Source organism: Anabrus simplex, chromosome 7, assembly GCF_040414725.1.
Source record: "Anabrus simplex isolate iqAnaSimp1 chromosome 7, ASM4041472v1, whole genome shotgun sequence".
In the NCBI taxonomy this organism is placed as follows: domain Eukaryota; kingdom Metazoa; phylum Arthropoda; class Insecta; order Orthoptera; family Tettigoniidae; genus Anabrus; species Anabrus simplex.
This window is the reverse complement of record NC_090271.1, coordinates 163,539,162-163,553,713: the sequence shown is the minus strand read 5'-3', so window position 1 is coordinate 163,553,713 and position 14,552 is coordinate 163,539,162. Positions and strand designations below refer to the sequence as shown.

At 38.3% G+C, this 14,552-nt stretch overlaps 1 protein-coding gene across 1 annotated transcript in view; it reads right to left on the bottom strand.

Annotated features, from left to right (window-relative positions):
* The window catches only part of LOC136877408 (DNA-directed RNA polymerase II subunit RPB2), a 332,230-nt gene that overhangs the window by 64,506 nt on the left and 253,172 nt on the right, over nucleotides 1-14,552 (bottom strand). The window contains exon 11 of the mRNA XM_067151423.2: nucleotides 8,317-8,474. Within this exon, the coding sequence (XP_067007524.1) occupies nucleotides 8,317-8,474 (158 nt within the window). The remainder of the gene's footprint in view (nucleotides 1-8,316; nucleotides 8,475-14,552) is intronic.

The following is a 14,552-nucleotide window of genomic DNA, read 5'->3' as shown; positions in this document are numbered from 1 at the left end:
CGAAGATATACGGAAAGAATTGGGAGTACAGAACTTAAAGGACAAACTGGAGCAAAGCAGATTGAAATGGTTTGGACATGTCAAACAGATGAATGAAGTAAGACTACCAAGACGAGCAGAGGGACAGATGACAGGGAAGATAGGACAAGGAAGACCAAGAATGCGGTGGATGGACTTGATGAAGAGTAGCATTAGAAAACGAAACATGGATCGGAACAATGTGTCGGAAGAAGGATGGTGGAATGACAGAACAAAGTGGAGAGGAATCATATTTGCTCCCTCCTGGTGTCAGCTGGAAATGGGAAAATGATGATGACGATGATGATGATGATGATGATGATGAATGTTGGATATTTTAAACTACACACAATTGGTATCCAATTAATGATTAATGATTTACATTACTAATCTATCTTGTTTACTGTAATAACAAAACTGAATTGTTACTCATTTTTCTGGAATGTTCTTAATTACGTATGGGTTTTCCTTTAGTGAGCACAATCCATCTCACTATTTGGTGCATGTTCAGTGGCCTTAATGTTGTCTGGTCATTGGCACAACAAATCCCCTGTTTCTGCTGTGCAGTACTCTCTAATGTTGTCAAACAGATATTTCGTCTTTTCTGCAGTCATGCCTTTTACTTCCAACTTCTTAGGTGGGTTCTAAGGAAGATTATCTGCCTTGCAAATCTTCACAATTACAGTTGAACAGTCCAATTTTTGCTGACATGGTATATTCTTTTTCACAGTAAAATTACAAAGATGTGATTTAAGGAACTCTTTTCTAACCATGCTGGCAGTCATAAATATTTATTAACAGCTTGCCAGTTTCTTTTCCAATAATGACAGCTTTGTTTTGTTTGGCTCAGTGGTGTTATCTTTTTTTTTCTTTTGCTTTACGTCGCACCGACTTAGATATGTCTTACAACGACGATGGGATAGGAAAGGCCTAGGAATTGGAAGGAAGCGGCCATGGCCTTAATTAAGGTACAGCCCCGGCATTTGCCTGGTGTGAAAATGGGAAACCACGGAAAACCATCTTCAGGCCTGCCGACAGTGGGGCTCGAGCCCACTATCGAGCTCGGTGGTGGTCCTATCTTAAATTATTAAGACATTATTTGTCACGTGTCCTTTTCATGAGACCAAAAGTCCAATCACAAAAAATTTGTATCCCCACTGGGAGAGAGAGAGAAAAAAAAATTATAATTTCTTCATGTAAACCTGACTTAACTCTCCACATGATAATGTTATTTGTATTTCGTGTGATGCACTTGTCAGCATGAAGAAACAAATCACAGCTCTATGACCAGGCTCCTGTGCAGGAGTTATAAAATATATAAATATGCAGCCAAGTAAATGTTTACAATTGTAGCTATACATTATCTTGATGCACAAGTTGGTTATTTCAATTTTGGTTGCCAACATTAAATTCCCATTGTGACTTAAGGTATGGTTTTGTTAGACTGCACAGATTGTTTCCAAGGTTATTTTGAAGACTTTTCTGTACGGTCACGTCACTGTCACTCTGGCGCTCAAATCTAAAAGTCAATATTTCTTGCCCTTCCCACCTTTTTCTTTTGTAGCGAAAATTTTTTTCAGCTACTTAAGGCAAGGTTTTCTGGAGAACATCAAGTATATTCCTGTAGTTACACTTTAACCTCCATAAGTATGATAAGTATGGCTACAGAACTAAAGGAACAAGAAATAAGCCAAGTTTTTGGATGAACGGAATTCATCTGATAACTATCAATTTCTCTCAAAGGTGAATTGTGCAATTTATGCAGCAACACTGAAGATGGAATGTTGGATAACGAGCAACAATTTACATGCGATCCCAAAAAGAAGAAAAGATTAATGTTTGTACCAGGTCCATCTACATTACACGGCAATAATTCTGACACAGGCAGTTTCATTGTGTGCCCCTTATAAATGTGAACAGAACAGAAATTGGGTGACCATTAACAACTTTAACCTCTTTTAAACTTCCATGTGAAAACAAGAGTGACAGTGAAGATAAAGGCTCCAATATTGACAAAGAGGACAGTAATAGAAAAATGACCGAGCTCGATAGCTGCAGTCCCTTAAGTGCAGCCAGTATCCAGTATTCGGGTGATAGTAGGTTCGAACCCCACTCTCGGCAGCCCTGAAAATGGTTTTTCGTGGTTTCCCATTTTCACACCAGGCAAATGCTGGGGCTGTACCTTATTTTAAGGCCACGGCCGCTTCCTTCCCACTTCTAGCCCTTTCCTGTCCCATCGTCGGCGTAAGACCTATCTGTGTCGGTGCGACATAAAACAACTAGCAAAAAAAAAAAATGCTATTAAAATCCCCTAAATGACCAGGAATCGAACCTGGGACCTTCTGAACTGACGGCCTCAATGCTGACAATTCAGCCAAGGATCCAGACCATACCCTAATAAATGACTTGAAGATATTCAAACACTGTTTTATTAACTAAATTACAATTGTATTACAAATTCAGTAATTTCTGATGAAAGCACAGAAATAAATCACAGTGGACTATCAGCAATATTGAAAAGAAATTGGAGTGCAAAGTGTTAAAGATAAAAAGATATGGAACTAAGTGAGCCATAGAGCTAGTTACAAATAGAAGATTGTTGAGGCACTCAGTAAAATCATTCCCCTGTGGATGGGGGCAGTAGAATAACACCCTAGGCATCCCCTGCCTGTCGTAAGAGGCAACTATAAGGGGCCCCAGGGGCTCTTAGCAAAGGGCCTCAAGGTCACCTACTCATGCTGCTAAGTTGAGCCCTAACATTGTTTTCACTTACTTGTGCCAGACTCCTCACTTTCATCTATCCTATCCAACCTCCCTTGGTCAACACTTGTTCTTTTCTGACCCAATGGTATTAGGTTCCTGAGGCCTAGGGAGTCTTGTTTTCATGCCCTTCATGGCCTTTGTCTTTTTTCTTTTTGGCCGATATCTTCATTTTTCGAAATGTCAGATCCCTTCCACCTTTTCCCCTCTGATTAATTTTAATACAGGATGGTTGCCGAGTTGCACTTCCTCTTAAAACAATAATCATGGCCACCAATAACACCATCAGTAAAATTACCAAGGCTTGCAGACTAAACATTGAGTCATAATGGTCTATAATGGAAATGTATGTATGATGTATAGAAAAGCTGGTGTATGTACAATGTAGTCCCAATGAACATTTTATCCCAAACAATAATTAACTTGAATGAATTTATCTGCCTTCAGTACATATTTGTATGAACATTTAATAATCAGAACATATTTCCTGCCACAGCATGTTCCTTTTTCAATGTTCCTTGTATTAGTCATAACGACCAACAAGTGTGTGCACTCGACTGTCTGTGTCTTGGTCCTTTCACTTTTCTTTCTAGGAGAATGACCACTTTCTAGATTTTGGATTTTCTTATTTACTTCTGCAACTTCATTCTGTACTTTTTAAAGGAATGCTGATATGAATGAAGTGATTCTCCAATGAGCTAATTCAATCTAAAATGTGCCCCTTTAACTAAGTTTGTGATTTGAGCGAGTCCAGCCACCACTTGATCATAGCACTTCCAGACATTTGGTGGGAATAAAAGTGCCCTATATCCTCATTCTTCGTCTGCCTCTTATATCATTTTCACTAACAAGCTCAAATACAGGGGCAAGTAGTGCACTTGAGGATTCTCTAAGCTGTTCAAAAACTTGAATCACCTCTGCTCCATTGTTTCTGTTAGCTATAAAAGCAAGGATAACTAGAGAATGGAACTGTGTATAAATTTCATTTTCTTCAGCCATGCATGCATCAGCAAAATCTACTGCGAGCATTTTCTGCTGTAAGATTTGGCTGAAATGGACAATGCAGCCATAGGTTGTGCAGTTTGGGAATGTTATTCTGGTAACATTCATAGCCACAATTTTTTAATTTGTAGAAACAAACCCAGGAGATAAATTTCTCCAAATAGTCTTCCGACCTCGTCACATAGGATTTCAAAGACCTCCATGCACACTTCTTCTGTTTTTCTTACCATCAAAACCATCACTAGTGGGAACCATTGTCCCCGAACAATCCCGTGGACTGTATAAAGCTGGTACATTAATTTGAGAACAGATTTGAAAGTTCCACCACATATCCAATATAGGCACCTGCTTAAATAACATAAATGAGTGCATGTTGGATATATCACCAATTTACTTTTGCGACTAAACCATCCTTGTCAGTTTTGCACCTTTTTCTTTTTATATACCTATTAGGTTCTTCAGTCTGCTGAAATTAATTTTTGAGTAATAAATTTATAAAATTACCTGCAAGAAAACATATGGTAACAGGTAAAATATCTGAGTCAAAACTGAAAAGAAATGGCTTTAGAAATTAAAAAAAAAATTGTACCTGTCAGAGATTTTGGAATTATGAATTGTTCATTTCATGGATTCCATCTTAGGTAGCGTCCTGTAAGTTTCAGTAGGTGCTGAATTTGTATGTCTATTAAATAATGAGGTCACTGCTTCATTTGATGTTTCTGCCTCTTCCTTCAATGCAGCAACTACTTCCATTGCCTTACATCTGCCCCAATCTGGCTTGTACGTGTGTGTTAGTTTTTTCTGAGTATTTCATGTGTTTCTGGCAATGCGTATGACAGCTGAACATTTCCCCCTCATATTGCACCTTCATTTTGTTTGATTGTTATTCTGCCTGTGCTTCAAATACATACATCCTTTGAATATCAGTTTGGGATTACCTCTTTGAATGGTAGTTAATCTAGGACAGTCCATAATTAACTTGGCAGTGGTAACGTAGTAAGTTAATGGCTCACTTCTCAAAATGAAGTGCTGCCATTGCTCACTTCTTGTGCACAGCTCCCCTCCCCTCCAGGTATTCCTCAACCAATCCCTTCTCTTCTACACAGGATGTTCAGTTTGAGTCAGCTGTCCACTAGAGAAGAGCTATTTTTTTTTTCTTAGTATGCAGTACGCTCGGTGAGGGATTTGCTCAGCACACGATCACTAGTGTTACTATTGTATTAAAACACAATGATGTATTTCCAGTGTATAGTTTTGACTGTTAGGGTGTACTTTCACTAGTGATTTATTGAATCTTTAAAATTTTGTGAACGTTTTGTTGTTACTCAATGGCTAATCCGTAAGAACAGCAAATCCTTCAATGGATGGATGAAGTGGAACAGGAACTAAAGCATGTAAGAAATACAGCTGATGAAAATGATTTGGCACAATTTGGTGTTGCTTATGACAGTGCAAGTGAGGGTGAGAAGAACCATGCAGAAAACAGTGATCATGATACTGATTCAGAGATCGGGAGAAGAGCTTGAAGAGGAGCAGTGAGAACCAGTGCCTCGTAATACTGGAAAGGACAACTGCACAGTGTAGGACATCCATTGTGCACTCAGCACATCAAAGACAAGACACACCAACCTCATTTGTAAGTTACCAGGCATCAAAGGAAATGCAAAGCTTGTCAGATCACTTCTTGAGTCCTGGAATTTATTCTTTCCCTTTGAAGCTTTACAGGAGATAGTTTTGATGAAAAACATTGACATGGCACAGATAAAGAGTGAATATAAATGAGATAGAGATGCCAAGGACACGGATAAGGATCGGGATGGAGGCATCCCTGGATTGTACATGTACATTTTAAGGAAAATAAATAATAATAGTAACTTTTGGCTCTGTTTGGTCCTCTTTACTTGACTGCAATTTTGAAAGGTTCGTATACAAATGCAGAGGATTTTTGGGCAACAGACAGCACTGCACCTAAACTTTTCCACCAAACTATATCCCTGAAGCATTTTCATCCTCTTGTTTGTGCTCTTCATTTCGATAATGTACATACAAGAAAGCAAAGCAAAGCAAAGTCACCTCCGTTCAGGCCATGAAGGGCCTTGGAGGAGTGGAAGGTAAATGCTTCCACCATTGTTAACCTCGGCATGTGATGGGGTAGAGTGGTTATCTCTACGCCCAGCCGCCTTTGCCCCCAGGAATTCACCTGGTACTCATGTTTTGTGTAGGCTGAGTGAACCTCAGGGCCATATGCACCTCCGCAAGTGGAAGTCTCGTTTCTTAAATTTTACGACTTCCTGACGGGGATTCGAACCCACGTCCTTCCGGGCGAACTGAGCATGCCTTTACCGCCTCGGCCAGGCAGCCCCTACATACAAGGAAAGAGTGAAACAGGACAAATTAGCCTCGATCCGTAAAATGTTTGTTGAATTTGTAGCTCAGCGTTGGGAAGATTACACAACTCATGAAGACTTTTTCTTTTTTTACAATTTGCTTTACGTTGCACCAACACAGATAGGTCTTATGGTGATGATAGGATAGGAAAGAGCTAGGATTGGGAAGGAAGGGGCAGTGGCCTTAATTAAGGTACAGTCCCGGTATTTGCCTGGTGTGAAAATGGGAAACCACAGAAAACCTTTCTCAGGGCTGCCAGCAGTGGGATTCGAACCTACTGCCTCCCAAATGCAAGCTCACAGCTGTGTGACCCTAACCGCATGGCCAACTTGCTCGGTTCATGAATACCTAATGGTTAACGAGATGCTAGTATCATTCTGGGGAAAGATGTGGGTTTCGACAATTCATGCCAAGGAAACCACCCAATATGGCCTGAAAGTGTTCTCTTTAGCCAATGCTTGGATATTCTACATTTACAACATGGAAGTGTATGTTGGACAACAACCACTTGACCCTTAACAAATGGAGAACTCTGCCACTGCAATCGTTAAACATATGGTTCAACCGACTGAACATACTGGAAGAAACATCACAATTGACAATTACAAAATATCAGTGCCTCTCGCTGTAGACTTGAACAGAAAGGGTTAACTCTAGTGGGAACTCTCAGAAAAAATAAGGCAGAGATGCTTACTGTCTTTATTGACAACAAAAGGCCTTTATATAACACAATGTTTGGCCATGGATGGGACATGCTACTGGTATCTTATGTTTCTAAGAAATGCCCATCTAGAAATGTTCTTATGCTTTCGACAATGCACTGTGGTGAGTTAAATGACGAGACTACAGACAAAAAGCTTAAGCCTGAGGTCGTAACCTTCTACAACTTAACAAAAGGAGGTGTTGATGTCGTAGATGGTTTAAGAAGCCTATAGATAACTGAAAGAAAAACAAGCAGGTCACTTAGGCTGTTTTTCATCCTACTGGATACTGGAGCCTTGAACAGCTATTTGATACTGAGGTTTAACTCAGGTGATGTAGGCCTATGAAGAACTTACCTGAAGACTCTCAGTACTGAGCTCTGTAAACCCCATATGGTCAGAAGAGCAACATTGGACTACTTTCCAGTTTCACTATGGCATCAAATAAAGAGGAGAATAGGTAAGCTGCTACAGTAAGTAGATCAGCACGGAGCAGAAGGCCCTATTGGAGGGCAAAAATGTTACTCATGCCCAAAAAAAGAAAATTCAATATGAAGTCATGAAGTGTATGACATGTAACCATCCAACTTATAAGGAACACACCCTACAAGTTTGTAGCAAGTGTGGCATCCTACAAGCCAGTGATGACGATGATGAATGAACTATTCTGGTCGGAAAGAGAACAACTATAATGAACTGTTCCGGTCGGAAAGATAATGATTATAGGAATGAAATAGTAACTAAAATCTGTATTTTTTAAAATTGTAAGTAATATATTGCTTTATATTCTATTATTTATATTTGTGAAATAAATACATTACAAGTCCATTTCAAGACAAACAAGTACAAAACAAAAGAAAGGAAAAAATAGCAAAACAAACAACAAGCAGAACCAATTTTTCATTGGTTTTAAAGACAATGAAATTCTCAACATGGAACTACTAACATAACTGAAAAAGTGAGCAAAACACTCATGACATGACCACTTTTGTACCAGAATGACATGTAATAATTCTTAGACTTGAATATTATGCAGGAAAATGCTGTAATAATTGGTGAACTATTTGCATTCATATTACAAGATAAGGCACATGTCTGTGAACACTTCCATATCATTAACAGATGCATTTAAGTAAACTCTTATTAAATAAATATAAAATGTACTGGGTGAGGGAAACCCTCAGACATGACCATTTATGTGCAAACAACAACACAACCACTGCTGGGTTAAAGATATCGTTCACCATAAGTTTTGCTTGCCTGAAGTAACCACAGATACGATACTGAACAGTCATCAAGCCATTTGGCTAATTTGTGACAATTTTTGAAGGCGACTTTGTAATGTGGGACAAGTTGTCATGGGACCAGATGTCAGGAATGAAATGTTGCAACACTCTGAATGGGTCTCCACATTTAAGGAAAGTGAGTTGAATGATAACTTACGTACCCAACATCCATTCACAAATATTTTGGTGGCATCAGCTATGGCAGAAGGAGCGATCTCTTCCAGGTTCTCCATACTCCACTCCTCCAAGAACTCCAGGATGGGTGAGGGTTGTGAGCCCACAGAGATGTAAGCCATCAGAGCAAGGTTTTTCACCAAACCTGAACATAACAGTTAACCGATTCATTCCGAATTTTGATGCATGCTCTCCATGTATTTTTAAAGTATTAGTTGCCACATACTCTATCAGGAGAAAATACTTTAATATGCTATAACTAATCACATATTGATGGTTCAGGGCAATACTACCATACCTAGCATTTTTTGGATTTTATGTTAAAATAAGTTAAAACTTCTTTTGTATATATCAGAAATCACCACAGAGACTTACGGCTGTCAGTATTGTCTAGAACGCTGATAACTGTAAGCCTCCAAGGTGATTTCTAGCATAAACTGCAGTCCTCTTGCTACAACAACCCTATTCCAGCCTTAAGGTTTTGGGTTGACCTCTTCCCCACTGTCCTCCAGGGTTCCCAAACAGAAGTTTCTGTAGTACTTCAAATTCCTCTGTCCTCATCATATACCCAGTCACTCTCAGCCTACCTGTTCTGATGAATCTTGTTACTCGAGTACCAGAATAAAAAGGATACAGTTCCCCATTATATCACTTTTTCCATCAGCCATGTTCACGTACTGGACCAATTTATCCTTCTCAGGACTTTCCTCTAAAATATTTTCAGCATCTGCATGTCTATTTTTGTTTAAGGCCATGTTTCTGAAGCATATGTGAGGATAGGTCTTATGAGGATTTTGTAGATTGTCAATTTAGTTCTTGCTGAGGGTCCTAGACCAAAATAAACTTCCCAAAGCAAAATACATTTTGTTAGCCAAGATCAATTTGATCTTGATTTCAGTGGAGACATCATTAAAGGAGTTTATAGCAGAACCAAAGTATCTAAAGCTCTCCATTCTTTCAAATCACAGCCATTTACATTGAAAGTCGTTGGCATGTTCATTTTTTATATACTGATTGCCACATGATTGGTTGGAGATAACCAGTGTAGTTGATTTGCAATCTCTGAAATGATTCCCCACCAAATATGTGTGAGAATGGTATGATATATATCATAGTTTGATATCATGATATCATAGTTTGACAAAGCTGGAGTTTTTGGTTTGCATGAGAGTGAGTTATCCCTAAAGAGTGTAGATGAAGGTACTGTATAGGCCAATATGCATCTTCTGTGTATGAAGAGCCATATTTTAGCAAGAGCCAAAGAGGCCTGGGATCACGGTGGCAAAAAATGCTTTGTCACATGGCATGGTTTTCTCTTGATTTATCACTAGACCCATCCTCGCGCTGACTTCACTGAAGGCTGGAAAAGCTACCAGGAAAGATTGACCACAGAAATTTGATATCCTCAGATGAAGTTATTTAGAGAGTTCTTACAGGACTAGACTCACCACAAATTATGATTGGCATTTCACTTTCAGTCACATCAGACATCAAGTTCATTTAACATGTTCATCTATTTTTGTTGTTATTAATAATAGTTCATATGGCTCACCAAGAACCTTGGCCTGCCAAGATGACTCCTGCCCAACTAGAGGGCCTGCAGATATTATAACATCATTTGGTCAGAGTGCCGATATCTTCATCTGCATTCTTTGACTTAGTTGACCAGATCTGCTACCACTCATATGAGGCAGCTCCTCACAAGGCTAACTTGAACAACATTCTAACCCTCAGTCAGGAATTAAAATCCTTGGATGAAATGGAAATCAAATATAGGGCCTCTGGTACACCAGGGAATAATCCTAGAAAATGCTGCAACTGTTAATTTTACCAGATTACAAGAAGCTTCTCTGTGAGACCATAGTAGTTCAACATTGTATTCCCTATAAATTATTCTTCACTTTTTTTTTTTTTACTCTCCTGAAGTTTCTTTCATTTTCTTCTAATCTTCATAATCTAAAAAAATATGACTAGATACCAATTAATACTACTGATACAATATTTATGCTATTCAGAAAGTAATCTGAATCTAAAATTTAAATGAATTGGATGATAGTTCAAGTCAGCTGCTTAAGAATAAATTAGCTTTATTGACATTTTAAAATCATAATATCTTGTGTATCAATAAAATACTAAATCTAGGAAGTGTAAATTATTATTCTTATTTCTCAGTTAATTTTTCCTCTGAGGAAACTAAACAATGAAGAGTAAGTTGCTTGTATAAATCAAATGATCACTTGGAATAAATGGAAAGGAACAAACAGGTGCTAATCAAATCATATTAGAAAGATAAGAATATCAAAAGGAACATATAACAACAAAAAACACCATGAAGGGCCAGTGTGGGACTTTCGATGTACCTATCATTCTAAATCCCTAAAAGTGGGATAAAACCAGTAAATTTTCAATGTTTTTGTTAAAAATATATTAATATGAATTTGAGTTTTTGAAAATTTGTTTTTAAATATTCAATCTTTTGACTATTCAACTGTGTATGTTGGAAATACTTAGCACCTTAAAAGCACTTGAAGTTTGAATTTTTACTGGGTATAACCAATCGCCCATATCAGTTTTGCTGTTTTTATTTTTAAATATGATAATGAGTTAAGTTAATCCTAATATTCCTCTTTGGCACCCATTAATAAAATTTGGAGATTTTCATTTTTATACATCTTTTCTAAGAGAAAAATATCTTCTCTCTTCTCTTTTCATTCAACATGACATTCTTTACAAATTTGATACAGTTTCAAACATCTAAATGGCATTATTAAATTACTATTTTCATCTTCAGCATGCTGAAGATCACTTATTATTACACTTTTTCCTGGAGGCACTTCCAGACATTTTTCTCTTCCCTTTCAAGCAAAGAGTTCCTACTGATCCACCAAAACACATCTCTTTAAGATGATCACTCCACACTGCCTTTGTTGGTTAATTTTGACTCTCATTTTCTGGAATGTGACTGAGAACTTTATTGGGACTCAGTGGCATGATCCCAGCTTTCCTAAAACCACTAAGGACATTTACCGATGAAGAGATGCCAACCGTTTCAGAGACTAACTTCAGGAAGCATGGAAACTTGGACTTGGGTAGAAAACCACAAATAGACTGTTTCCACTCATCTAGCACATCCCTCATCATGAGTGAAATTCGTTTCATCATAATTCATTATGTTACACAGTAGAACTTGTTCAACAGAAACTGCCAAGTTGTTGAAATACTGCCTGGTAGTGTCATATGCCACTGCAGCTCTGCTAATCTTGATACTCTGTCCCATTCTGACCGACAGTTGTTTGTAATGATTGAGAAAACTTCATAGCCACTCAGGACCAAGACGATTATCTTTGGGTTTAGTGTTTCCCAAGCAGTTCAAATATTCCTGAATTAAGTCCTAAACATCTCTATTCCTTAAAGAGAAACCCCAAGGAGTATATTTCAACAGACACTCCATAAGCTACATCTCTTCTTCCGATGTTAAAACCAGTTGCCATCTGATGGTGAACTTATACCGCCCCTTAAAGTTGTCATTCAGTGATGTGTATGGCATATATCTCATTTTCTGTCCGACTGCTTAACCTTCCAGCCTTTACCTCATGGATGGTATTTTCCAGGTATACTGGATTGTAACTCTTCTTTCCTCCGGCACCCACCTGTTTCTTATAATGTTGCAGAGAGATCGGTTTTACCCCACAAAATGAAATGTGTACATTTTCACACATATACCGGTACCTCTCATTACTTTAAAATATTATTCTGTTACTATATAATGTTAGTCATAGTTATGTGGTTTAATCAAAATCACTTGTTAATAGCGTGCACTATGTTTCTTTCCTGACCTCAGTAATCCAAGTGGAATTGTTATCCCAATAATAATGCTGCTGATAGCTTGTTAATGGCACAATGGAATCGCTTGTTGTTCCAACATTGCTGTTCTGAGACCGCAAGTCACAATTTTATTAATGAAAGTTTTCTTTTACTGTGAATTTGTGTAGCACAGCAGTGAGGAAAATTTTAAAATGTGCAATGATGATTGGTTTTACCCCATTCAACAATTTGACTTGATCTCCTAGAACTCTTTTTTAAAAATCAGTTCGTCTTCATAGCCAGTCTCCATTGTCTTTAACTTCAAAATTTCAGTCCAAATGTTGTTTTCAGGTAAAAGTAGTCTTCTGACTAACACTTCATGGTATCAGAGGAACATAGTAGAATCACATACAGTAATAAGGTTTAAAAAAATGATAGGTCAGTGTAGAAAGATGGAGCAACAAAAAGATGAGACAAGGAGATGAGAAGGATCATTTCCAAATTGTCACATCTTCACGTTTCATTTTCATGTCTTCAAACAGATGGACTCGCTCATCATCCATTTGTGTTATTCTACATCCATTTCTTCTCAGCATACAGTGAGCTTGTTTCTGCTTCCCAGTTTCACCAGGAGGGAGGGCATTAACGCTCAGTGAGCAGTCAGTCTTGATGTGGGAAGTGCAGTATAAGAAGAAATCTGGACAGGTACAGGAAAGGGAAAGAGACAAAAAAGTAAAAATGAATAGAGATGGTAAAATATTAGGAACACAGAAAAAATACTGAAGGAGAAAAGATCTCCCAACACGTCAGTACAATAGACTGGAAGACACAAGTGACAGATCAAATGAAAGGAACATGAAAAGGAGCACATCATAATGACAGGTCATGATTAAAAATAGAAGATAAAGATAAGTATGAAAACACAAAAAGGGCTACGACAATCTCTACATCTTTATACACTGTGGTCTTCAAATAGATGTGCTCTCTCTTCATCACTTCCAGTTTTTATATATCCATTTCTTCTCAGCCTCTAAGCTGATTCCTGAATGTGGTACCCCTAGACTGAATTGAACAACTGTACTTGGATAGAATTAGAAGATATTTCCATAAATAGAGGCTCCAACCAAGTGTAACAAAAACTGAGGTACCCTGTTTCCATTTAAACAATAGAATAGCTGACAGTATGATACATATACCATTTAAATGATCAGATCTTAGGTATAACAAATTCCTGAAGTATTTAGGAGTAACCCTAGACTGAATGCTGCCTTTCAAAAAACATCTCAAAAACATAGCTGCCAAAATTAGAAGCCACAATAATATTTTGGAGATGCTTTGTGGTATATATATGGCGTGTGGCCTTTGGAGAGGCCTGGTGCATGTCTTTTGAACTGATGCCCGTAAGCTACCTGCGCATCGTGATGAGGATGAAATAATGATGAAGATGGCACATACACCCAGTCTTCTGCCAGGGGAATTAAGCAATTATGGTTAAATTTCCTGACCCTGCCAGGAATTGAACCTGGACCCCTGTGACCAAAGGCCAGCACGCTAACCATATAGCCATGGAGCTGGACAAAAAATGCAAACTCGTGTCCTCATACTGACGTGGTGCAGTTCTTTTCAGGTACACCCCCCAATGGTGAGCTGCATGTACCATTTCAACCACATACCAGCCTCCTGCCATTCTTAAATTTCTGGCAGTATCAGGAATCAAACGCAGGCCCCTGAGGACGGCAGCTAATAACACTAATCGTTATGCTACGGAGGCGGACGCTTCGTGGTACAACATGAGGGTGCTTCTGCTGCAATTCTAAAGTGTTTCTGCTTTAGGTATGATTTTCTCCACAGCTGAATATAAGTATAAGGATCAAATCAAATCGAATCAAATCAAATCAAATCAAATCAAATCAAATCAAATCAAATCTATATTGTATATAGAGAGAGAGATAGGAACAATAAAAGAGCACAAAGTAGGATGCTGAAGATGGTTTTCCATGGTTTCCCATTTTCACACTAGGGGCTGTACCTTAATTAAGGCCAGGGCCGCTTCCTACCAACTCCTAGGCCTTTTCCTATCCCATCGTCGCCATAAGACCTATCAGTGTCGGTGCGACATAAAAGCCCATAGCAAAGTAGGATGAACACAATGGCAGGTCATGTGGAAAGAGGGAGCAACATGGAAGAGGACAAGGACAAGCATGAAAACACGAAAGGACTTCATTTGACATTTCTTTGTTCCTTTCCAATACTTATATTATCTCACTAGGATCCTTTTCTCCTTTTGTTTGTCCTGTGTTCCTAATTTTTCAACGCCTGTACTGTATTTATCTTAAGTCTTTTTCCCATTTTCCTGTACTTATCCGGCCTTCTTCTTATCTTACACTTCTCACATGAAGACTGAAGATCTGTCAAGGAA